This window comes from Marmota marmota, unplaced genomic scaffold (assembly GCF_001458135.2).
Source record: "Marmota marmota marmota unplaced genomic scaffold, marMar, whole genome shotgun sequence".
NCBI classification, from domain to species: Eukaryota; Metazoa; Chordata; class Mammalia; order Rodentia; family Sciuridae; genus Marmota; species Marmota marmota.
The window spans coordinates 28,722,210-28,746,699 of NW_026000057.1; the positions used below are offsets into that span (position 1 = coordinate 28,722,210).

Here is a 24,490-nt window from a genome sequence, read left to right on the forward strand (position 1 = left end):
CAAAGTGTGAAATATGATATATCAAGAACTATGTAATGTTTTGAACAACCAACAATAAAAAAAAAAAATAAAAGTAAAAATAAAATAAAGAAAGAAATTAAAGACAACCTTCGAAGATGGAAAGATGTATTTTGTTCTTGGGTAAGCAGGATTAATATAGTCAAAATGGCCATTACACAAATTTAATGCAATTCCAATCAAAATCCCAATGACACTCCTCATAGAAATAGACAAAGCAGTCATGAAATTCATCTGGAAAAATAAGAGAACCAGAATAGTTAAGTGATCCTTAAAAAGAAGAGTGAAGCAGGTGGCATCGTGACACCAGATCTTAAACTATATTACACAGCAATAGTAACAAAATAGTACGGTATTGGCACCAAAATAGAGATGCAGACCAATGGTACAGAATAGAGGACACAGAGACTAACCTACATAAATACAGTTATCTTATATTAGACAAAAGTGCCAAAAACATATATTGGAGAAAAGATAGCCTCTTCAACAAATGGTGCTGGGAAAACTGGAAATCCATATACAACAAAATGAAATTAAGCCCCTATCTCTCACCATGCACAAAACTCAACTCAAAGTGAATCAAGGACCTAAGAATTATACCAGAGACCCTGTACCTAATAAAATAAAAAGTAGGTCCCAACCTTCATCATGTTGAATTAGGCCCCCACCTACTTAATAAGACTCCTATAGCACAAGAAATAAAATTAAGAATGAATAAATGGGATGGACTCAAACTAAAATGTTTCTTCTCAACAAAGGAAACAATCAGTGAGGTGAATAGAGAGCCTACAAAATGGGAGCAAACTTTTACCACATGCACAACAGATAGAGCACTAATATATAGGTTATATAAAGAATTCAAAAATCTTAACACCAAAAAAAATGACCCAATCAATAAATAGGCCAAGGAAATGAACAGACACTTCTCAGAAGATGAGACACATCAATAAATAAATATATTAAAAAGTTCAATATCTCTAGTAATTAGAGAAATGCAAATCAAAACTACTCTAAGATTTCATATCACTGCAGTCAGAATGGCAGCTATTAAGAATACAAACAACAATAAGTATTGGCGAGGATGTGGGGAAAAATGCACATTCATATATTGGCTGCAAATTGGTACAGCCAATATGGAAAACAGTATGGAGAATCCTTGGAAAACTGGAAATGGAACCACGATTTGCCCCAACTATCCCACTCCTCAGTCTATACCCAAAGGACAAAACACAGCATACTATAGGGACACAGCCACATCAATGTTTTTAGCAGAACAATTCACAATAGCTAAACTGTAGAACCAACCTAGATGCCCTGCAATAGATGAATGGATAAAGAAACTGTGGTATATATGTACAATGGAATATCACTCAGCATTAAAATATAATAAAATCATGGCATTTGCAGGTAAGTGCATGGAGTTAGAAAATATTATGCTAAGTGAAGTAAGCCAATCCCCAAAACCAAATGCCAAATGTTTTCTCTAACATGAGGATGCTGATCCATAATGGTGATGGGGGGAAGCACTGGAGGAATGGACAAAATTTGGATAGGGCAAAGGAGAGGAAGGGGAAGGGATGGAGTGGAGTAGGAAAGATGGTGGAATGAGATGGACATCATTACCCTAAGACATGTATGAAGACACAAATGGTGTAACGCTAGATTTTGTACAACCAGAGATATGAAAAATTGTGCTCTATAAGTCTACTATGAATTGAAATGCATTCTGCTCTCATATAGAACAAATTAGAATACATTTTAAAAATTAAAACCTAATAAATCCATATTTCAAAAGAAATTTTATGAAAGCTAAAGTCCCAAAATAATCTTCAAAACAGACAGAAAAAATAACACATTACATTTAGGGAAACAGCATTTCAAATCAGAACTGATTTTTTTTTTCAACTTAAATTTTTCATTTGGTTTCTACTATGTCTTTTCCTCTTCAGGGCTCTGATGGTACATGCTCCTCACATCTGGATCAATTTTCATATTTTCTTCTCATCATTGGTGCTGTTTCTTCAGATTTTAACTCAAACATTATTTCTTTGAGAAAACTTACTGAATTTCCCCTCAAAACTATCAATCCAACCCATATATCTGTCACCCATTGCTTTCAAAATTCCTTAATTTTTTTCCTGACTTTTAACACCAAAAATTTTTTTAAATTCACTATTTTATTTTGTTTTTCATTTGTGGTCTCCTTTCCCCTCTCCATTAAAAAGATAGTTCTATGAGGGCAAATATATGTTTTATTCACTTTTACTTTCCTAATACTTAGAATTACTCATAGTTAACTTTCAACAGGTACCTACTGAGTGATGAATTAATAAAATGAATAAATGGAGCAATGTTTAAAATTAATCAGAGGTTAATAGAGGAGATGGCTAATATTCAATGAAGTTTACTGTAAGTTATAGCATATTCTGATAGTAATTTTCAATATTTACCTGCCTTAGAGGCAATTCTGAGAGCTTTAAAAATATAGATATTTAGATCCATATCCCACAACAATTAATTCACAATATCTAGAGTGAGACACTTGGCACTGGTGTGATACAGAACTCCATAAAAGGTTCTAAGAAACATTTTAAGGCAGTAGTGAGAAATACTGTTTTCTCTAACATCAAATGGAGAAACTAGTTCTAATAGTGATCTAATAATACAATTCTAAAGAGAAGAGGGGTGCCTTTATTATGAAGTTTGGAATGAGTTGATAATACCTGGTAAAAATCTCTTTTAACAAAATAAACTTTTTTTGTTTTGCTTTTTAATTGACTTTATTTTTTAAACACATGACAGTGGAATGCATCACAATTCTTATTACACATATAGAGCACAATTTTTCATCTCTGTTTGTATATAAAGTATGTTCACACCAATTCATGCCTTGATACATGTACTTTGGATAATGATGTCCATCACATTCCACCATCATTGCTAACCCCCTGACCTCTCCCATCCCCTCCTACCCTTCTGCCCTATCTAGAGTTCGTCTATTCCTCCCATGCTCCATCTCCCTACCCCAATATGAGTCAGTCACCTTATATCAGAGAAAACATTCACCATTTGTTTTTATGGGACTGGCTAACTTCACTTAGCATTATCTTCTCCAACTGCATCTATTTACCTGCAAATTAGCAAAATAAATTAATACTGGTATTAGTATTCTAAGAATACTGAAAATACAACACATGTGTTATAATGATGCTAAAATGGCTTCATCTTGAAGGAACTTTTTACAATTTAAGATCAAGGAAAACCTAGACAGCCTTGAAAGAAACAGGAACAAGAAAGGGAGAATAAATACCTGCCCTTGTAAGTAAACAAATGATTCTAGTTTTCTTCATCTCTATCAATTACTATAAAAGTGGAGTATCCATTATGTAAAATGATTGGGAACAGAAGTTTTTGAGGTTTCAGATTATTTAGGTATATATGATGAGCTATACTGAGGATGAGACTCAAGTTTAAACAAAATTAAATATTTATGTTTCATTCACAATCCACTTACATAGCCTGAAGGTAATTTCATATGATATTTTTACCACACCTGTATTTTGGCCACAACCCACCACATGAGATCAGGTGTTGAATTTCCCACTTGGGAAAATGTGTTAACATTCAAAGAGTTATAATTTGGGAGCATTTCAGATTTCAGATTTTCAGATTAGGATGATCAACCTGTATTAACTCTAAGAATCATCTTAAAGTTCACTTCATTCAAAAACTTTCTCTGCATAAACCTATCATTTGAGTTGTGTTTTACAATAATTATATGCTACTTTTCTGGAATTAGAAAAAATTCAGAAGTTACAAGAGCTAAAATGTGTAATTTCTGGTTTGAGATGCATTAAAATTAGACATAACAAATTAGAAATCCAGGTACAAATGTCAAATAGGCAGTTGGACATATGTATATAAAGTCAAGGGATGATCTACTGAGTTCTTGTATAGAAAAATCTCCTAATCCTTCTGGATGTAATGATGAAAGTATACTTTTGAATTTTCAACTAATATAACATGGTGATAAATAATTCCAAATTTTGCAATATTGCCAAAAGTCATTAATATTGGAACTTCCACCTAAATACGATATAATAAATAATAACTTATTCTACATAAGTGTTTCATCACCTTGCTAAATATAACAAGTGACATACAGAATCAAAGGGTTTCAAAATCAAAATTTCCTATTACATACATAAACCCTAAAATGTTCTATAAACTTTGATGCTAAATTTAAAACTGAAGTGTGAATATTTTAAATTTAATAAGGAAATTAAAATGAGTTAGTTAAAGAAAAATTTTAACATTTACAATGATATGATTTTTAGGTTATTCCCAGATTTTCAGTGTTTATTTTAATCAGAAATAACAAAATTATAATTGCAAATCCTGAGAACATTCAAGTTCAAATCAAAGCTGTATTTTTAGAACAAGATACTAGCATAAAATTTCTAAAATAAATGTTATGAAATACAGACATACACATGACACATGCAAGATAATCAAATCTTTGAAATGAATTATCTGAACTGGATATACATAATGTTTGCTACTGACAAAAACAAAAACCAAAATAAAACATACCTCTTTCTATAAAGCTTTCCTCTATAAAGGCTAATCATTGAGAGCAAATTCTTATCTCAATTAAACTGATGCTAAGTATAAATTCCTGGAAATTCCTTTGAAAGCTAACAACTAATCTATAAAGCCTAATTAGAAACACTGTAATAATGGCCTGCCCTCACTACAAAATTTTGCAAAATAACTCAGCTGAGAATCCATTCTGAATTATTCTTTGTTTTAAGACTTTTAATTATTACTTCAATCTTCTTGCTTAATGTTGCTCTATTTATATTTTTTATATCCTCAAGTTTCAATTGGGGAAAGTCACATGTATCTAGAAGTTTGTCAGTGTGTTCTAGATGTTCCAGTTTACTGGAGTGTAAATTACCAAAGTAGCTTCTAATGATCCTCTGGATTTCAGAAGTATCTGCGATGATATCTCCTTTTTCATCTCTAATTTTTTGGGTTTGATTTTTTTTTGGTTACTTTGGCTAAGAGTTTATCAATCTTGTTTGTCTTTTCTAAGAATTCTTTGTTCCTTTGACTCTTTATATTTTTTATTCTCAATTTCATTTATTTGGCTCTAATTCAATTTATTTCCTGTCTTCTTCTGAATTTGGAATTAGTTTGTTCTTCTTTGTCTAGGGCATTGAGGTTAACATCAGATTATTTATTTGAGATCTTTCTATTTTTCTCATGGGAGGCAATCAATACTGTAAATTTTCCTCTTAGAAATGTGTCCATATGGTCCCAGAGATTTTGTTCTCTGTTCTCATTTGTTTCTGAATTTATTTCTTCCCTCTTTCTCCCATGATCCAATCCTTGTTGAAACTATATTATTTGATCTCCAGATGTTTGTGGTGAGCCGCTTCTGCCGTTTATGCAAATTATGGTCGCCATTACAAGATGGCGCTGGCTCCGCTGTGGTCTGTGACAAACAACTCCTTATTTGGGAGAGTTGGCGCATGACTTTTCATCACCCTATGAGAAAGCTCCACGTGGCTGCTTTGCATTGGGGCTTGAGATGCTTTATTAAGGCTGGGAGGGGCATCCGAGAGAGAGAAGAAGAACTATCAAGGGCCTGAAATAAACTACTGAAAGAAGATTCCTGAGTGTTGCGTCTTCCTTGCGGGCAAGAAGTCGCGACAGATGTTAAAATTATTTATTTTTTAATCTTGATTTCTAATTTCATCCCACTATTATCTGATAGGATGCAAGATATTATGTCTATTTTTGTATTTAGTAATACTTGCTTTGTGTCAGACTTGGTCTATTTTAAAGTAGGTCCCATGTGCCACTAATAAGAAAATAATTCAGTTATTGATGGGTAAAATATTCTATACAGGTTGGACCTTCAATGAAATAATGCCAATCCTACTCAAATTTTTCCATAAAATAGAAAGAAATAAAACACTCCCAAATTCACTCTATAAAGCCAGTTTTACCTTGATATCAAAACCAGATAAAGACACATTAAGGAAAGAAACCTACATACCAATGTCCCTGACAAACACATATGCAAAAATTTTAGTAAAATATTGTAAAACCACATTTGAAAACACATTAAGAAGACAACACGCCATGATCAAGCAGGTTTCATCCCAGTAATGCAGGGTTGGTTCCACATTTACAAATCAGTACAATTTACCACATAAATAGAATTAAGGACAAGAATCACATGATCATCTTAATAGATGTAGAAAAAAACTTTAATGAAAGTTAAAGCACGCATTCATGTTAAAAATGCTAGAGAAACTAGGACTAAAAGGAACTTACTTCAACATTATAAAGGCTATATATGACAAACCCAAACCCAATATCATACTAAACAGAGAAAGACTGCAAGCATGTCCTCTAAAATCAGGAACAAGACAAGATGTCCAATTTCACCACTTCAGTTCAGCAAAGTTCTTGAAACTAGGCAGAGCAAGCAGGCAAGAAAAGGAAATTAAAGGGATACAAATAGGAAAAGAAGTCATCTTATCTCTGCTTGCTATTGACATGATCCTAGAATACCCAAAAAACTCCATCAGAAGAGTTCTAAAGCAGATAAGCAAATTCAACAAAGCATCAGGACAAAAGATCAACATACAAAAGCCAAAATCTTTCCTATATTTCAGTAATAAATCTTCTGAGAAGGAAATCAGGAAACTATTTTAAAATCAAGAGTCTCAGCAATAGACTAGATAAAGCAGAAGAAAGAATATCAGGGCTCAAAGACAAGGTGGATAATGGAACATTCAGACAATAGTAAAGAAAAAATAACAAAACTATGAACAGAACGTATAAGAGCTCCAGGATGACATTAAGAAGACAAACATAATTTGTCTCAGAAGGTGTGGTGGCACATACCTGGAATCCCAGGAACTCTTGAGGCTGAGGCAGGAAGATTACAAGTTTGAAGCCAGCCTCAGCAACTTAGTGAGGCCCTAAAAAAATCAATAAGGCCCTGCCTCTTGCCTCAAAATAAAAATAAAAGGGTTGGGGATGTGACTTAGTGATTATGTGCCCCTGGATCCAAACTGCAGTACAAAAGAGAGGGGTGGGGGGATTATTTCATAGGTCTTAAAGAAGAAGAGATACAAAAAATGGAAGAGAAAATTCATTAAAGGAAATAATAGCAAAAAAAAATCCCATTCTTAAGAAAGAGACGGATATGCAGGTACTGGAAGCATTTCAAACTCTGAAGACAGGATCAGAAAAGAAATCCCTCAATAACATATTATATTTAAAATGCCAAAAAGTTCAAAACAAATAAGAAATTTTATGAGTCAGAAATTAGATTCCAGGTCACATATAAAGGCACACCTATCAGAATAACAGTAGAGTTTTCCACAGAACCTCTAAAAGCCAGGAAGGCATGGAATGATATATTTTAAGCCCTGAAAGACACTCATAGTAAACCTAGACTACTATATCCAACAAAGCTATCCTTCAGAATCAAAAAAGAAATAAAAACCTCCAAAGGTAAACTAAACAAATTCATGACCACAAATCTAACACTGCATAAGATACTTAAAGAAATTCCAAAAACAGAAGATAAAAATCATCAAGAAAGTATTAGAATCTCATTAGAAGAATACATAAGCATATGAGAAATAGCAACAAGTCAAATATTAGAAATAAAACAAAACAATAGGAAGTAATGCATATTTCTCTATAAAAGCAATGAATTTAAATGGTCTTCATTTTCCAGTTAAAAGATACAAACTGGCAGATTGGATTGAACACAAGATGATGCTGTGTGTTGCCACTAGGAAACATACCACACAGGGAGACGTTCACAGACTAAAAACAAAAGGAAGGAAAATTATATTCCATGCAAATGGAATCCAACAGCAAATAGAAGTAGCTACTCTCATATCTTACAAAACACAATTCAAGCCAAAATCATCCAGAACAGACAAAAAAAGATACTTACATAGAGGTAATGGAATAATCTAACAAAAAATATAACAATTATAAACATGTATGCCACAAATATTGATATATCCGATTTCATAAGACAAATATTACTTGACCTAAAGGGAGAAATAGGCATCAACACAGTAAGAGTGAAGAATTTCAATATGCCACTCTAATTAACAGACAAATACCCAGGCAAAAAAAAAATCAACAAAAACAATTTAATCTATACTATAGATCAACTGGACTTAACAAACATCTACAGAGTATGCATCTAACAGAAGCTAAGTTCAATTTCTTCTCAGCCACTCATGGTGCTTTTTCCAAAATTAATCATATATTAGGACACAAAGTATATCTTGGCCAAATATAAAAGAAAGAAAGAAAAAAGACATAATTTCATGCATCTTTGGGTCACAAAGACAAAGGTGTAAGACTGAAAACTTTGCAATTGGAGAAGACTACATAGGGAAAACACTTCAATGTACAGGCAGAGACAATAATTTCCTAAATAGGACTCCTAGGAATGAATAGCAAAACTCAATAAATGAGATGACATCAAATTTAAAATCTTCCACACTGTCAAGGAAATAATTAACAGTACACTACATAATGGGAAAAAAAGTAGTTGCCAGCTACTCTTTGACAGAGAACTATTATCCAGAATATATAAAGTACTCAAAAAACTCAACACCAATTTAAAAAATAATACATTCAATAAATGGGCAGATGAAATGAAAAGACACTTCTAAAAAGAAGTACCAATGTTCAACATCAAGCCATCAGGGAAATCCAAGGTTCTATCTCATTCCAATCAGAATGGTAATCATCATAATTATCAGGAACACAAATAACAACAAATTCTTACAAGGATGCAGAGAGAAAGGAACTCTTATACATTGGTTGGAATGTAAATTAGTACAGTCACTTTGGAAATAAGTAAATGGAGATCCTTAAAAAAAAAAGTAGAACTAAAATATATTTGAGCAACTCCACTCCTTGGTATTCACCCAGAAGAATTAAAGTGAGCATTTTTTAGTGATACATGTATGACCACATTTATCCCAGCACAATTTGCAACAGCCTTGTTATATAATCACCTTAGGTGCTCCCATACAGATGAATGTATAAAAAATATGGTGCATATACACATATATACATATTTAGCTTTATTCAGCTAAGAATAAAACCATGTCATTCAGAGGAAAATGCATGGAACATGAGAACACCATATCATGTTAAGCAAAATAAATAAATCTCAAACAAGTATCATGTTTTTCTCATGAGAAATCTAGATAAAGAAAAGTGGAGGGCATCATGAATATAAAAGGGAGACTATTAGTATAGAGGAAGGGGAGGATATGGGAAATGTATTTAATCAAACTGTTATGCGTGTAGGAATATGCTATGATAAAATCTGCCATTCTGTATAATTAATAAGCACCAATAAAAATTAATAAATAAAAATTTTAAAAGTTTTTAAAACTTAAAACTAGAACTACCATGGGATCTAGCAATCCCACTCCTGAGTGTGTATGTATGCATATGTCTTCTCTTTATATATCTCTTCTCTTGTTCTTTATAAATTACCCAGGATTAGGTATTCTGCTATAGTAGCACAGAATAAACTAATTTAGTATTTAAGCAACAATTATAAATCAAAAATTTATAATTTATAATTAAATATATAACTATATATAATTAAATTAAAATATATAATTCATATAATAAAATCAGCATATCAAAGAAAAATCTAATCTCTCATGTTCATGCATATTATTTACAATAGCTAAGGTATATAAACAACCTATCTAATGACAAATTATTTAATAAAGAAAATACAGTATAGGTACATACCATGGAATACTATTCAACCTTAAAATAAAAACAAGGAAATTGTCATTTGCAAAAACATGGAAAAAACTGCAGAATATTATGTTAAATAAATTGAATATTAGTCAACCATTAAAAAATAATGACTTTAGAACAATTTTCCAGCAAAGGAATGGATCTTGAGACTATTATGCTAAGTAAAAGAAGCCAGTCCCAAAAGCCAAAGGTCAAATGTTTTTGCTGATATGTGGAAGCTAAGCTACAATAAATAAGGAGAGGGAAAGAATAGAAATTCAGTAGACAAAGGGGACTGAAAGGAAAGGAGGGGAGATAGGAAAAGTAAAAATAGTGGAATTAATCTGAAATAACCTTCTTATGTACATATATGAATACAGCAGAGTGAATCCCACCATCATATATATCCACAAGCATGGGAACCTAATTAGAATAAGATGTAGTCCTTGCTTCTATAATTATATCAAAATGTATTCTACTGTCATATATAAATAAAAAAACAATAAAATTAAATAAATATATAAAAATAAACAAGTCACAGCAAGGCAATTACTACATAGTCTCACTCATATGTAGAAGCTGAACTCATAAAATTCAAAGAAGAAACTAGTGGTTGCAGGAAAATAGCAGATGTGGGGCAGGGATGAAATGAAGAAATGTGAGGAAAAGGGTACAAAATTTGTGTTAGACAAGACGAATGGCTTCTAGAGATTTACTGTTCAGCATGTGACTATAGTTTACAATAATATGTTATATACTATTATTGCTAAGAGAGTAGATCTTAAATATTCTCAACACCAAAAAAATGTGAAGTGATAAATGTTAATAAGCTTGATGTAATGGTTTCATAATATTTACATTTATCAAAACATATTATAACTGTAAATATATAGTACTTTATAAATTATACCTTAATGAAGCTGAGGGGAATATATTAATAATGTACATGGTACAATTTGCATATCCCCCAAAATTCATGTGTTAAAAAGTTAATCCCTCATGCAACCATTTTGAGAGGTAAAAACCTTTTAATTTAAGAATTAACTAATTCTGTTATCACAGGAATGGATTAGTTCTCTGGAGTAGATTTCTGATTAATTTGGACCCCTTCCCACTCTCTCATGTGCATGTCCTCTTGCCTTTCTGCCTTTAGCACATGATGGCACTGCAGAAAAATTCTTGCCAGATGTGATATTCTCAATCTTGAAATTCTGAGTCTCCAAGAACCATAATAAATAAATCCCTTGTCCTTTTTAAATTACCCAGTATTAGTATTCTTATATAATAGCACAGAACAAACTAATTTAGTATTTAGGCAACAATTAAAATTTTATAATTTATAATTTATTCAAGAGATGAACAAAATAATTGGTGAAAACATGTCTCTCTTCATTTTAGAGAATGAGAGTACTTTTATTGTAAAAAGGAAGGTTACATTTGTTAGGCATACACCAAATTGCTTACAATGCTACGTGAAAATCCAAATATATATATATAGAAAGAAGGAAATATGCTAGATTTTTTTTATGTAAAATTTTTTTTTAATTTATTTTTTTTATTGGTTGTTCAAAACATTATAAAGCTATTGACATATCATATTTCATACAATAGATTCAAGTTGGTTATGAACTCCCAATTTTACCCCAAATACAGATTGCAGAATCACATCGGTTACACATCCACATTTTTACATAATGCCCTATTAGTAACTGTTGTATTCTGCTACCTTTTAAACTACTATTTCTCAGCTCCAAACAAATTTCCACTTTGCCAGAGGGCTCCTTGTTGAGCCCTGCCAGTAGGAGGTGCTAGAGAGTATATATGCAAGGCTAGAGAAAAAAGGGGCTTCCCTCTTTCTAACTTCTTTATTCCAGAAGCAGTATTTCCTTCCCATAGTTGTAATTTTTCCGAATCCATATGAAGTTTTTCCAAAATTCTTCTGCATGTTTTCTTACATCATTATTTTCCCTCTCAAACTTTCTAATAAGACTTATTATTTCCCTTCTTTATACTCCTTGTCACATTCCTGGCCTTTAACCTTCCTCTCTTTTCTCTACCTATGTCATTTTCTTTTTCTGCCAGTATCATTTTAAACTGTTAGTTTCCACATTTGTTTCCTGTATACTTGTGTTAGTAATACTAATACAATGCTACTTAGTACAAACACTTCAAAATATTTAATGGAAAAAAAATGTCTCTTCCCCTAGACATGTTGTAACAATACAATATATTGCTCTTAAAAACTCTCAACAGAAAGGTTATTAGCACATACTTTATATATAATGCCCAAAGTTTTATGGCCTGAATTGTTTTAAAAAAATGGTAGTGTTAACCATTTCAGGGGCCAGGTTGCTGTACACACATCCAGCATTGCAGACAACAGCTTTGTTCCACAGTAGAGGTAATTTCAGAAAGATATATGAAATCCCAAATATTTAAATATACTGAAACAAAGTTCACTCCTCATAAATGTGTTCATCTTAAGTAATTAAGCATTTTAAGTCAATTTTTAAATGTCATGTTTCATCAGTCATGAATTTTTTATAAAGAGGTTTTAACAGTATTAATACCATCTTATATAATATGGAAGGGTGACAAATATAAACATGTTGCCATCAAGGAACTTAAATGATTAAGTCAAAGGTCTTAACTAATCATCTCCAAATCATTTTTAACATACTGTTCTTCTTTTAACTTCCACATGTTCTACAAAACAACAGATGGTTAGTATAAGATGTAGGAACCAGATTGGGATGGATGCCATAAATGCAGCATAATTTAAGCCTCAGATAGCATGTGGAGAATAAATCATTTTGCTTTTGTTCATTTTGAATTAGTATGTCACCTTCAAAATGAGAACAGATTTCATTCTAAAAACATGTTAAAGTGGCTGGGAATGGTGATACATGCCTACAATTCCAGCAACTAGGGAGGCTGAAGCAGGAGGATCACAAATTCAAAGCTAGGCTCAGCAACTTAGTGAGGCCCCCAACCAACTTACTGAGACCCTGTCTCAAAATAAAAATAAAAAGGGCTGGGGATGTGGCTCAGTGATTAAGCAACCCCGGATTCAATCCCTGGTATAAAACAAACAATAACAACAACAAAAAAAAACATGAAACTATAAAAGTTTTTATCAACCAAGGGGTAAGAATATAACCATTTCTTTATGAAAATTATTTATTTCTGAAATTTACATAGGATAAAAATAACTAAAAATACATTTCAGATCACTAATCTAGGAAAGAATTTCATTCTTTTCACAATCTATTTATCTACTGAATGGCAATAATGCCCATATGAATATTATGCTGTTAGAATCTGATTTATCCCAGTGTATCCTGCCCCTCAATTGTCTTCATACTATTTCTCCTTGATGAACAGACCAACCACCAACACTTTTTCTTGTTGTTTGCTCATCAAAGTTATTTTCTGAACTAATAAAGTTAGATAATTAAATGAAAAATTTATAGGCTTTAAAGTATAATGGAAATGCAGGCCAATTTACTCTTCAATGTAAAAAATTGTTTACCTAAAATCCTTTACTTGCATTAACGATCAGGCAGTAACAAAACTTTTTGTAATATGTTCTCCACCAAAGAATAGATATATAAGATACCAACAAACTAACCAAGCAGTAAAGGAAACTTTAAAAACTATGCCAAAATCAAATAATTATACGTAAACATACTAGCAAGAAGGTATAATGGAAGAAAGAGAGCAATAGAATGTAGTTTTTAAACAGAGTAACTTGGATTCTTACAATTCAACTGAAATCATTCCTAATACATTTGCACTGTCCTCAAGATCCTAACAATCTGCCCAGGGGGTCTTTATTTTGAGCTCCTGAGACACTATTACAAGCTGTGACCCCTCTTCAGAAGCCTTAACTGTGAATCTCACCTCCATAAATTCTCTCCAAACTTTCATAATTCTAACCTATTCCTTTGGTTCCCCCAAAGCCTAGCAATGGCACTCTCTTCTGGTTACTATCTCCTTGATATCTTAGTGGTTCCTCTTTGCCTTTTCAGTTCTCTAATTTCTATCACTCCCTATATTACTTTATCTCAAATAACTTCTAAAGTTCTGTCTTATGACTAGTCCCTGACTGATACAGGCCCTCTCTGCCTAAAATTACCATTATAGCATTTCTATCTGTAGGAGTCATCATTATGAGGGAAGGAGGATATTACTCTAATATTCTCCTAGACTGTCAAATATGAAATGGAGTTCATACATCATATGAAATGGAGGGATACTATAGAAATTCTTAGGATTTCTACACCAGAGTCTCTGATTATAGCTACCACTACCACCAAAGCCTCAATCTTAACCAGAGTTGCCCACAAGGTAGGAGAAAATGAACCAGTCCTCATACTTAGATCTCAAAAGCCCTTGTTCTTCTGCCCCCTCCATCCCTGTCTTTTCAGTTCAGGAATGACTTTCTTTCAGTGTGACAGGAGACTTCTTCTATTGTGAAATTTCCCTACTTTCTTTCTTATAGTAAAGCTGTTGTTTTCTGCCATTACCGTGAGAAGAACATGTCTCAGTTATCCTGCTAGTCTCAAGAGCCCACCCAGTCAAAGAGCAATATGAAGCAGACCTTCCATAGCAAAGCTGCAGCCTAATATAATGAGAGTCTCCTGTTGATCCGCAAACTTAAGAATAAATAGTAAATATCTTTTTGTTGTGTGCTACTAAGTGTTTGAGTTTGTTCACTTTTCAGAAATAGATAATTTAACACAGAAGTTGGAATTTTTAGACAAACTCTGGTTTGAGAATATGAAAGAAAACTTTTGAAATTAGAAAACCCTTTCTACTCTTTACATAAAGGTCCAATATCTCACACACACACACACCCAAAACTCCCATCTCTGCAATGGCGTCAAGATTTCCAAAATCAAAACTGAAAACGTTTTCTTTCCATTCCTTTGCATTTCTGACATTACTATCTGCTAAGAGCCATAGCCAAGTAGTATGATGCATGGCATTTTTGGTTGATAAGTGAAGTCAGCAAGCCATTGAGATGATATGATTATGTTAAGATCTGCATTCTTATGGATATTAGACCCCTGCTGTCTACCTTGGCCTGCTAAGGGGCTCCTGGAGAATTCCCATTGGTTGGGGAAGTGCGGTAGGAGGGAATTCCGGAGGAGGGACTTCCTGTTGGGGTCCGGGAGAACGCCTCGTGTGTCGGTAGGCAATTTTCCCCTGAGCGTATGGGGCATTGGCGGCAGTTTCAAAAATAAAGTTTGTTCCTGCTTGAGTGGCTCGTGATTTTGTGCCCAGCCAGACTGCGGCAACTATCCCAATCTATAAGACAGGAGCCTCAACAGTAGGCCCGGGTCCACTCATGCTCAGGCACAGGACTGCCTCTTCTGATCAACAGACCACCTTGGGAGCTCAGGCCCAGCCCACAGTGACATAAGCAGGATACAGGCTCAGGGTATGTTCAAGTCCGCCACCCCACCCCACCTGGGAGCCCAAGCCTAACCCCCTTCCATCTTGGGACACTGCAGATATCGCCATAGCCTTCCCCATGCAGTAGCCCCTACCTTTTGACAACAGACATGGCCTAGAAGCAGCTGCATCTCAGAGCAGGCATCCCCAAAACAGTGAAAGGTGCATCCTTTCAGCCCTACCCTGTGAGATATTGCATTCATCTTGGAGCACCTCCACTATTATCTAGAGTTACCTCGGCTATTGCTGCCACCACCTTTAGTTGCAGTAGCATAGATGGAGGAACATCAGCAGAGTCTTGAAGCCCAACATCAAGGTGAGATACAGATAATCTGCACAGATATTACAAGAAAGTGTAATACCCAAGATCAACACTGTAAGAAAGGAAGACACATAGACAACATGAAAAAACAAGGGAGGAAAGTGCCCCAAACCAACAAGGATACTACAATAATAGAACCCATGGACAGTAAGGTTGATGAAATGTCAGAGAAGGAGTTCAGAAGATTCATAATCAAAATGATATGCAAATTAAAGAATGACCTAAAAGAGCAAATACAGGCAAAAATTGATCACTCCAACAAAGAGATAAGACAGCAAATACAGGTAGCAAAAGATTACTTCAAGAAATAGAGACTCCAAAAAAATCCAGTCAGAAATCTTTGAAATGAAAGAAACAATAAACCAAATAAAAAAGCTCAATAGAAAGCACAATTTTTTGTAATATGTTTAGATACCAGTTGGCACTAGCCAAATGATAGCCTTTTATGAACCCTTAATTAACCTAAGAAAGTATATCAAACTCTTCCAATGACTTCCCCTTTAAAGTCATAGCCATTACTTAATTTTAATCTCTCAATAACTGGAAGAAAATTAACTTTCAACAATGTTATTCCTAATACTGAATCCTCTCTGTTTCTGCTAAATGACAGCAATTTAGAAAAAAAAAAAAAAAAAGTTCTGTAACTTATAAAATGTCTAAGACCTTTACATTCATTTATTTTTTATTTTAAATTACAAAAAAAAATCAGTGATAATACTATAATATTTATTCTAGTTGAGCCAAATTTTTCAAGCCAGAGAGGAATGCCATAAAAAATATGCTTAAGAGTAACTTCTATTGCTGCACTGCCTCAGTTTGAATGCTGGCTCTGCCCTTTAAGCCTCAAATTCTATGCTTCAGTTTCCTCAATAGATAAACTGTGGAGCCAACCTAGATGTCCTTCAGTGGATGAATGCATAAAAAAAAATGTGGCATTTATACACATTGGAATATTACTCAACACTAAAAAAAGAACAAAATCATGGCATTTGCAGGTAAATGGATGGCATTAGAAAAGATAACGCTAAGTGAAGTTAGCCAATCTGAAAAAAACAAATGCCGAATGTTTTCTCTGATATAAGGGGGGGATGACTCAAAGTCGGGTAGAGAGGGAGAGCATGGGAGGAAGATTATTTCTAGATAGGGAAGAGGGGTGGGAGGGAAAGAGATGGGGAAGAGGATTAGCACGGATGATGGAATGTGATGGTCATCATTATACAAAATACATGTATGAGGATTTGAATTTGCTGTCAACTTACCTTATATACAAACAGAGATATGAAAATTGTGGTATATATATGTATTAAGAATTGTAATGCAAAAAAAAGAGTACACGTATAATGGCATAATTTGGCGTGAACATACTTTATATACAGAGTTATGAAAAATTGTGCTGTTTATGTATAATAATGAGTGTAATGCATTCCACTATTATTGTGTATTTAAAAAAATTTAAAAATAATCATAATTACGGTACTCAAATGAGTTAATATGCATTTGAAATAGTACCTGGCATAGAATAAGCACTATAAAAGCACTGGCTCTTATGTATATTAATAAAATTAATTTCATTAATGTCTATAGAAGTGTTTTGTGGTTTCTAATAATTCATCTCATTAAATGAAGGTGAAATATGACATATACTCAGGGGTAATTTCTTTCTCACAGGTTCAAAACCAAAATTCACAGGCAATATTCCATTAAATCCTCTGGTGATATAAGGAAGGTAATTTTTTTTTTTTTTGCATTTTACTCTTAATCTGTGTAGTTTGTCCATTAGAGTTTTAACATTTTTTTCTTTAGTTTTAACATTTTTTTCTTTAGGACTACCTACTGTGAGAAAGTCTTAGGCTTTATCTCACCCCCAGGAGGTTTCTGAAGGTATAAAAATTAACTCAAACTCAAATGGTTGGCAAACACCCTTAAGGAGAAAGCTCGCTTCAGCATTCTACTTGCCACTCCAATAGAACTCTCCCTCCTTTAGCCTTTAGTCTGTATACTGTGGAAATCTATACTCAAAAATATTCATGAATATGTTTTTTAAAAAATTTGTTTTATTTTATCTGAAATTTTTATTATTTTCAGAGAGTTGGTCAGTACAAGCATAGGTTTATCATATTAAATCATTTAAGTACTGTTTTTTACTTTTCTTTTAAAATATCTTCATTTCACAAATAAAAATCAAATCATATTCAGTGTTTTAAAATAAACAGAACAATTATCTACCTTTAACCTTTCCCTGGTTCCATTTTAGAAAATAATTCCTTTAAACAAATGACAGAATCTTTTTGTTTCTTTTTCTTTTTCTTTTTCAGTATCAGAGATCAAACCCAGGGCTTCCATGCATACTAGGCAAGTGTTCTAACACTGAACCACATCCCCAGCCTATTTTGTTTGTTTGCTTGTTTTAATTTTGAGACAAGGTCTTACTAAGTTGCTCAGGGTGGATCCAACTTGCAATCCTCCTGCCTTAGCCTCCTGAATAGCCGAGATTACAGACATGTCCCACCTTTCTTTTTGTGTGTTTGTTGTATTTACCATCACAAATTTAATATAAGGAGTAATACTGATCTTTCAGGGTTTTATTTATATCTGTTAACTATGAAATGTGAAATTTGGCACACATACCACCTCTTAACCTCTTGATTTTATTTTTTATTATTATTAATAATTAAAGTCTTTCTTATAATAAGACCTCTTGGGATTTTTATATGTGGTTTTAATTATAAACAAGATTATTTTATGTTGTTTAAATTAAAAAAGAGATTTAAATTATCATTATTATTCACTATATAACCACATAATATAACCAAACACAGAGAAAAATAAATGATATTCTGTTACCAAATCCCTGCCTCTTGAATATTTCAAGCATGAGCTGAAATACATTCCTTATTAATTTTTTTTTTTACTTTTTGTTATTTCAAACAGGAAATACTAAGTTTCTATTCTCTGTATTTATGTCAGCATTCTTCAGTGTCCTCTTTTTATTTGTATTTATTTACTTTGCTAAAGCAATTCTTTACATGGGGATGTAAGCTTATGAAACATTCTGAGCTCTCGCATGCCAGAAATTTCTTGATTCATCTTGGGACACAGACAGAATTCTACATCAAAAATTATTTCCTCTGAGAAATTTGACAAAATATTATTCCATTACCTCCTAGCTCTTAACTATTGGTAATGCTGCTAAGCAAGTGGCTGATATTACTTATATTTGTCCTCCATTTGTAGGATACCTATTTACATTTCTCTGTGGAAGCTTCAAGAATATTCTCCTTATTTATGGTCTTCTAGAAATGTAAAAGAATGTGAAAAAAATGTATAACTCTTAAAATTCATTCTCCTTGGTATTTTGTGGAGCTCCTCAAATCAAACTAATGTCTTTGCTCAACTTAGGATGATTGGTTTTTATATCCTATACTCTCAACGATTTTCTCAACATTCTGCTTCTAGAGCACATAATAAATAGATAATTGTTTTGTATCCATCCTCCATTTCTTATATTTTCAATTTTTATTCACATAATGCTTATGTTTTAGTTTATTTGAAATAAAAAATATTATATTGGGACCTTAAAAAGGAAGAGGGGTATAACAATTGGCTCATATTAAACCAGAGGTCAAAGAGATTTTTATGTTTTTATATAAAAAAAACTTAATAATTTGAATAGTATAACCTCCTTTAAGGTTGCAGTATACATATCCACATATATGGAATACCTAAAATATCTAGGACATAAATTTTCTAGTAGTTTCATGTTAAATGAAACTTATAAAATTCCATTATTTGAAAAATTATTTCAATTTTGTTTTGAGGTCATCATTTGGATTTTTCATCATCTACATATGCACTTACCTGCTCAAATAGCATTTTCATTTGCAGAAGGGATTCAAAAATCCAGGTTTTCTATATGATTAAACTATTTTGCTTCTTGGGAAATCAGATTCCTACCCAATAATTTTAATTGCAAATGTTTTTGTGAAAAGAGAGAGATCACCAAAAAGTAGATTGCATATCCAAAGACAGATTAAGTTGCAAGATAAAAAATTTAAATTAGGTCAAAGAAATTGGTGGAACAACTCTTCCTTTTAATAAATCTATACTATCTTTTTCTACTATAAACATAAAGTATAATATACATATGTACTCCTCTAGATGCCATCAGAGATTTCCATTTTTCTTTCCTAGTACCCATAATTTTATGATAAAAATGACTTTAAGGGCTGGGGATTTGGCTCATGCGGTAGCGCACTTGCCTGGCATGCGCAGGGTGCTGGGTTTGATCCTCAGCACCACATACAAATAAAATAAAGATGTTGTGTCCACTGAAACTAAAAAATGAATATTAAAAAAAATTTCTCTCTCTCTCTCTCTTTCTTTAAAAAAAAGACTTTGTAATCTAAATATTCATAAATTTAAAATAATTTTATTAGTATTAAAACACTTAATGATTTATGTCACAGCCCCTGAGATATGTAAATCAGACATACAACCAAATCCAAAATTCCCTGGCATGAAGAAATAATTTACTGAAATAACACACTTATTTAACAATATTATATGTTAAGAATATTGCTAGATGCCAAGAGCAGTGGCACATGCCTGTAATCCAGCAGCTGGAGAGACTAAGTAGGAGGATCACAAATACAAAGCCAGCCTTAGCAATTTAGAAGGCCCTAAGCAACATAGCAAGACCCTATCTCTAAATAAAAATTTATTTTATTTTTATTTAGGGGTGGATGCTGGGGATTGAACTCAGAGGCACTCAGCCACTGGTCCCAGCCCTATTTTGTATTTTTATGTAGAGACAAGGTTTCCCTGAGTTGCTTAGTGCCTTGCCATTGCTGAGGTTGGCTTTGAACTTGTGATCCTCCTTTCTCAGCCCAAGCCACTGAAATTAAAGGCATGTACCACTGCACCAGGCTAAAATTAAAAAACAAAAAAAGGACTGGGGATGTGGCTCAGTTAAGTGCCCCTGGATTCAATCCCGAGGAAAGGAAGGAAGGAAGGAAGGAAGGAAGGAAGGGAGGGAGAAAGGAAGGAAGGAGAAAGGAAGGAAGGAAGAAAGGAAGGAAGGAAGGAAAGAAAGACTGCTAGATGATTTTAATCTGTCTTTTGAATTAAGAGTTACAAAATAAACAAAGCAAAAAAAAAAAAAACTCATAGAACCTGATACTAATTTTGACCCTATCTCAAATTCAGTTAGTGCCTCAGAAAAAAAACAAATCCATTCCTGAATGCCTCACTAAATTAATCTAATCCCTTACATTTCATATAGTTATATTAATTAGCAGTGCATTTATCATTTTCTTAAATCAGTGCACCCTGATTTCATACTGCTGATTTTACTATTAAAAACATTATAAATAAATTCTTGGCATTGTCTCATTTAGCAGTATTTATTTTACTAAGCAATGCTCTGATATAGATGTTTAGCTGCATTTTAAACTCTTGTTTAATGATCCTGTCTTGATCATTTGTTATTAATAATATCTTGTAAAGATAGTCTTGTACTTTATAAACACAGGACTAAACTGTGACATTTGTCTTAATTTGTTTCGGCCACTATAATGAAATAACATAAACTAGGTAGCTTATTAATGACAAAAATTTATTTCTCATAGTTCTGGAGGCTGGAAAGTTTAAGATCAAAGAACAAGCAGATTCAGTGTCTCCTTCCTTTTCCCTATGACCTCACAGGAGCAGCTCCCTTGGGCCTATTTCATAAGGCCACTAATCCTATTTGAAAGAGATCTGTCCTCATGATCTAATTACTTCCCAGAAGGTCTTACCTCCTAATACTATCACCTTGGGTATTAATTTCAACATATGAATTAGGGATAATGAGGTAAACATTCAAACTATAGTAGCATTATCTGTGGATATAACTTTTTAACTGTAAATTTTACCTTGATCTTCTTGCAAATTCAATCTGAAATAGTCACTATTCATTTTTAAATTTAGTCTGCTTTATAATTTTCAATCTACTCAATTTTAACTATTTGTAAAATAATGATACTTCAGTTTAAAAAATCACATAAACAGTTTATAATGTAGTTAACAGGAGTGAAAAATAACTGAAGAGGTTTAGGGTTCAAGATGAATTTAAATTGAAGAGGGAAATAAATTATACTATGGGTAAACTGAGTAGAACCTAAAGCAAAACTTTCTATTCCATATTCAACACACTTAAGTTTAACTTTCACATCTATTCTATGAATAAAATTTCTGGTAAGACCTCAACTACAAGTGATTCCCTCATAGAAAAACAATTTACTCTGAGTTTCAATAATTTTGTTCAACTTTAAAAATATGGAATTATCAGTTAGCAAAGATTTCACAACAGGTGTTCAGGTACATCTATCAATTAATAATATAATATTTATGTTATGCAGTCTCCTCCTTGTTTCCTAGATTACAAATAAGTTTAATTATAAAAGTCTGCTTACCGTATCTAATACTTTAGTAGTTCTTTCTGTTCTTGACAAGAAGGCAGCATATTGGCTAGTCAAGTTAGGTAATGCATCAAAAAGTCCACAAACCTATGAATTCAAAAAGGCATGTTGAAAGAAGTGGTTAAAACTAGTATACCATTTATTTTTATCAATATATGTAGCACTCTAAAAATTGTTTGCAATGAAGATCATCAATAATGCTTTGTCACTAAATAGAAATAGACATGTACTCATAAAAAACTATAATTTTAAATAGGATATAGAATTTAAAAAGATTTAATTCAGTGAAATATTACAATGGAAACAGTTGATTATATGAACTTGTAGGTAAGTATGATGGATCTGTATACATTATTTAAAAATATTAGGGGTGAATTTCTAGATATATTCTGATATCTAATTCAGACATCAATTCTTGTTCCATTTTACAACCAGAGGGTTTTAATCTCAATAATATATGAGTATAATGTATTTATACATTTATGTAGTATTATCTGCTAATGATTTATTATTAATGCATAAAATAAAATGTATTAGCTATAACTAAATTATGTGGTAATGTAGTAATACATTTCCTATGCAAAGTAATCAATGCTCTTAAATATCATAATCCCTAATATGCATTGAAGATATAAATTAATAGGCTGGAGGAAGCTAGTAATCTAAAACTTTAATTAGCAATTAATTAACCTTTGTGATATTATACTTTCTCTGACTTATCATAATTTATTCATTTGCATTCATTTAATAATTTAAACTGTATAATAGTAACAACACTATTTGTTTATACAAAAGGGATAGGATTTATTTTCCATTCTCATATTTGTTTTTGTATATTCACAATGTTTTTGTGTATTCATACTTTTTATTCATCTTTAATATTTCAGATTTTGACACATAGTAGAAAATAGTTAGAGGTTTCTCTCTTCCACTTTTCACATTTTTAACATTAATTCAGTGGGGGAAAAAGTCCATCCCCATATACTGTATCTGTGACACTATCAGTTCTTTAGCGTAAATGCTAAAATGTAACTTTTCCACTCGTTTTTTCATGGTATTTCTATGTAGTCACTCAAAAGAAAACAGAACAATCACAGTCACATTTTTTAAAAATGCAAACGCCTTCAAATAAAGAATATATAAGCTAATATCATTATTGTGTAGCTTTTAATTTTTTTCAATTGAAAAATAATTTTTTTTAATCAATGTATTATCAATGTCATGTACGTGGTACTAGAAGTTATGCTATAAGAAATTTCTAAAGCATTCTGCAATTTTTACTATTTAAGGAGTAGAAGTATCCAAGCTTAAATAATAATAAGTGAATTCCTCTTTGGATGATTTTGACTTTAAAGGGAATAAGTAGTTTGTAGCACACCACATTTCCAACCATGAACAATTTACAATTAATCCAGATAAAATATAACAAAGTCTTATTTTGAAAGGCCTCATAGAGTAATAGAAGTAAAACAGATCAGAGGGCTAAAATTCTGAAAAGGGTAGAGCCTCTGAGTGGTGAACTGTCAATCAGCAGGTGCTTTCTCACTGGAGCATGTGCTGATAATAGACTAGATAATACAATAGGAATCTGGGCTTAGGCCTAGCGCAAGGCTGCTGCTGCTAAGGAACTGAGAAATTATCTTATTGTCTTTTATTGGGACAAAATGACAAAATTGCAGACTTGAAGTACCTAAAAACACCTGGTCTGTTTTCTCATCAGAATATCTGTGAGAGGTAAAAGCAGGGCAAAGTTAAAAATGTAAGCCAAAATACTGAAACACAAAAGCATCGAAGATGTAGTTCAGGACCTGCCAGAAAGAAGGACCCTAAATACATCAGGTTCACCTTGGAGGTCCCAGAGGGATTATACTTAAGAAAATGAAACAACCAGAGGTAAACAAAGCACTGGCAAAAATGTAATCAGTACTACACATGATTGTATTAAGCTGATCTCTCACCCTTATATGCCTTACAGAGGAAAGCATGAAGCCTATTGAGTAGATAAAAACACAATTTAGAATCTGGACTATGTTTTATACATAATACATGTCATTATATTAAAAAGTACAGGGCTTTCCAAAAGTTATAATGTATGGTTAAATATCAACAGAAAACAATTAACAGAATACAACAATAAACCAATAAGGTGACACAGATATAATACTAAACAAGGACTTTAAAATAACTATGATTGCTCAGGCGTGGAGGCACATGCCTATAATCCCAGCAGTTTGGGAGCCTGAGGCAGGAGGATCACAAGATCAAAGCCAACCTCAGCAACTTAGCAAGACACTAAGCAAGGAGACCCTGTCTCAAAATAAAAAAAAACATAAAATAAAAAGTGTTTGGGATGTGGCTCAGTAATTAAGCACCTCTGGGTTCAATCCTGGTATCTAAATATATAAAT

General features: G+C 32.6%; 1 protein-coding gene across 1 annotated transcript in view; it reads right to left on the reverse strand.

The window, feature by feature from the left end:
* Stpg2 (sperm tail PG-rich repeat containing 2) overlaps nucleotides 1-24,490 on the reverse strand; it is a 460,291-nt gene that overhangs the window by 300,163 nt on the left and 135,638 nt on the right. Inside the window, exon 10 of the mRNA XM_048813857.1 lies at nucleotides 22,078-22,170. Coding sequence (XP_048669814.1) covers nucleotides 22,078-22,170 — 93 coding nt within the window. The remainder of the gene's footprint in view (nucleotides 1-22,077; nucleotides 22,171-24,490) is intronic.